A 1482-nucleotide genomic window follows, 5' to 3' on the forward strand; every position below is an offset into this window, starting at 1 on the left:
GCTGGTGACCCTCCAGGCACCTGGGTCCTGTGGTGACGTGTCCTGCTGGGTGCCAGGCAGAGGAGACCCCTCTGGAAAGGCCCGTGGTGCCTCCTGCCACCGTGGAGACAGAGGTCACATCTAGCCTGGGCAGTGCCTGAGCTGTGAGTAGCTGGTGTGTGGGGATAGATGCTGCAGCACTTGGCTTCACTCTCTGGAGCTGCCTGGGTCATGTTGGGAACGTCACTGCTGCTTCTGAAAGACTTGTGGCTCCTTCAAGCCTGTCCAGTCCCCCCTGCCCAGCCCCTTGGCCCTTGAATGACTTCCTCCTGCCTAGTCCAGTAGCTCTAATTCATCCTTTGCCTCTTGTCTGGCCTCCCTTGCAGATCCTTATGCCATTGTCTCCTTCCTCCACCAAAGCCAGAAGACGGTGGTGATCAAGAACACCCTGAACCCCACCTGGGACCAGACACTCATCTTCTATGAGATAGAGATCTTTGGGGACCCCCAGAACGTGTCTGACTGCCCTCCCAACGTCGTGGTGGAGATCTATGACCACGACACCTACGTAAGGCTGAGCTGGACCCTCCTGGTGTGCATGGGGGGGTGGGACAGACACAGGGCACGGTTCTGGGGTGCTGTGACAGCTCAGGGGGCTCAGCCTGTGAGTTGGACACTCAGAAGACAGGAATTCAGCAAACAGCTCTGCTGGTGAGGTCCTTGGTGGGCCTGGTCCTCCTCAGCACCTAGGTGGGGTTTGCAGCATGCCAAACGACCCCATTCCCTGCTGCAGAAAGCTTGGGGGAGGTTTTGAAGCAGCCCTAAAGGGGGGGCCCAAACAGTGCCCTGCTCAGCTGCCCAGAGGTGCCCCAAGTGCCTTGTGGTGGGGGCTGTGAGACAACCCTGAGCCTTGCTGAGGAACACTGGGCTGTAGCCTGTCAGAAGAGCAGGAGGGGTTCCAGAGCAGTGTGTGGGTGCAAGTGTGTGGGAGACAGCTCAGGAACCTCTCAGGAACCCATCTTGCCTTTCCTCCTCCAAAAGAAGCCATCAGGGAGCAGTGAAGGCAGCTGAAGGTCCCCGTGTGGACCAGTGGATGGGCTTTAAGAGCTCCTGCTCTGGAAACAGTGTGGTACTGTTGGGATTCCACCTCCTGTTCAGGGCAACTGCAGAAGGAGGTGACAAGTTCCAGTAGTCACAGGGCTAAGGTGGAAAACTGGAGAACTTATGGGCATGGAAACAGTCTGTGGATGGCAGCACTGGGGAGGCCAAACCTCCAATCCTGGGGGCAGGTTTGGGCCCCTCCCTCCCAGCAGGACCTGGAGGGGCTGGAGCGTGGGCAGAGAAGGGCAACGGAGCTGCTGGGGAAGGGTCTAGAGCCCAAGTGTGGGGAGGAGCAGCTGAGGGAGCTGGGGGTGCTGAGCCTGGAGCAAAGGAGGCTCAGGGGAGACCTTCTGGCTCTGCACAGCTCCTGACAGGAGCCTGGAGCCAGGGGGGGGTCGGGCT

At 59.4% G+C, this 1482-nt stretch overlaps 1 protein-coding gene across 1 annotated transcript in view; it reads left to right on the forward strand.

Annotated features, from left to right (window-relative positions):
* Positions 1-365: 365 nt before the first annotated feature.
* Positions 366-1482, forward strand: part of LOC103777890 (dysferlin-like) — a gene marked incomplete at both ends in the record, with an annotated part of 14080 nt that continues 12963 nt past the window's right edge. Inside the window, one exon of the mRNA XM_008945453.1 lies at positions 366-547. Within this exon, the coding sequence (XP_008943701.1) occupies positions 366-547 (182 nt within the window). The remainder of the gene's footprint in view (positions 548-1482) is intronic.

This window comes from Merops nubicus, unplaced genomic scaffold (genome assembly GCF_000691845.1).
Source record: "Merops nubicus isolate BGI_N331 unplaced genomic scaffold, ASM69184v1 scaffold42068, whole genome shotgun sequence".
Lineage (NCBI taxonomy): Eukaryota > Metazoa > Chordata > Aves > Coraciiformes > Meropidae > Merops > Merops nubicus.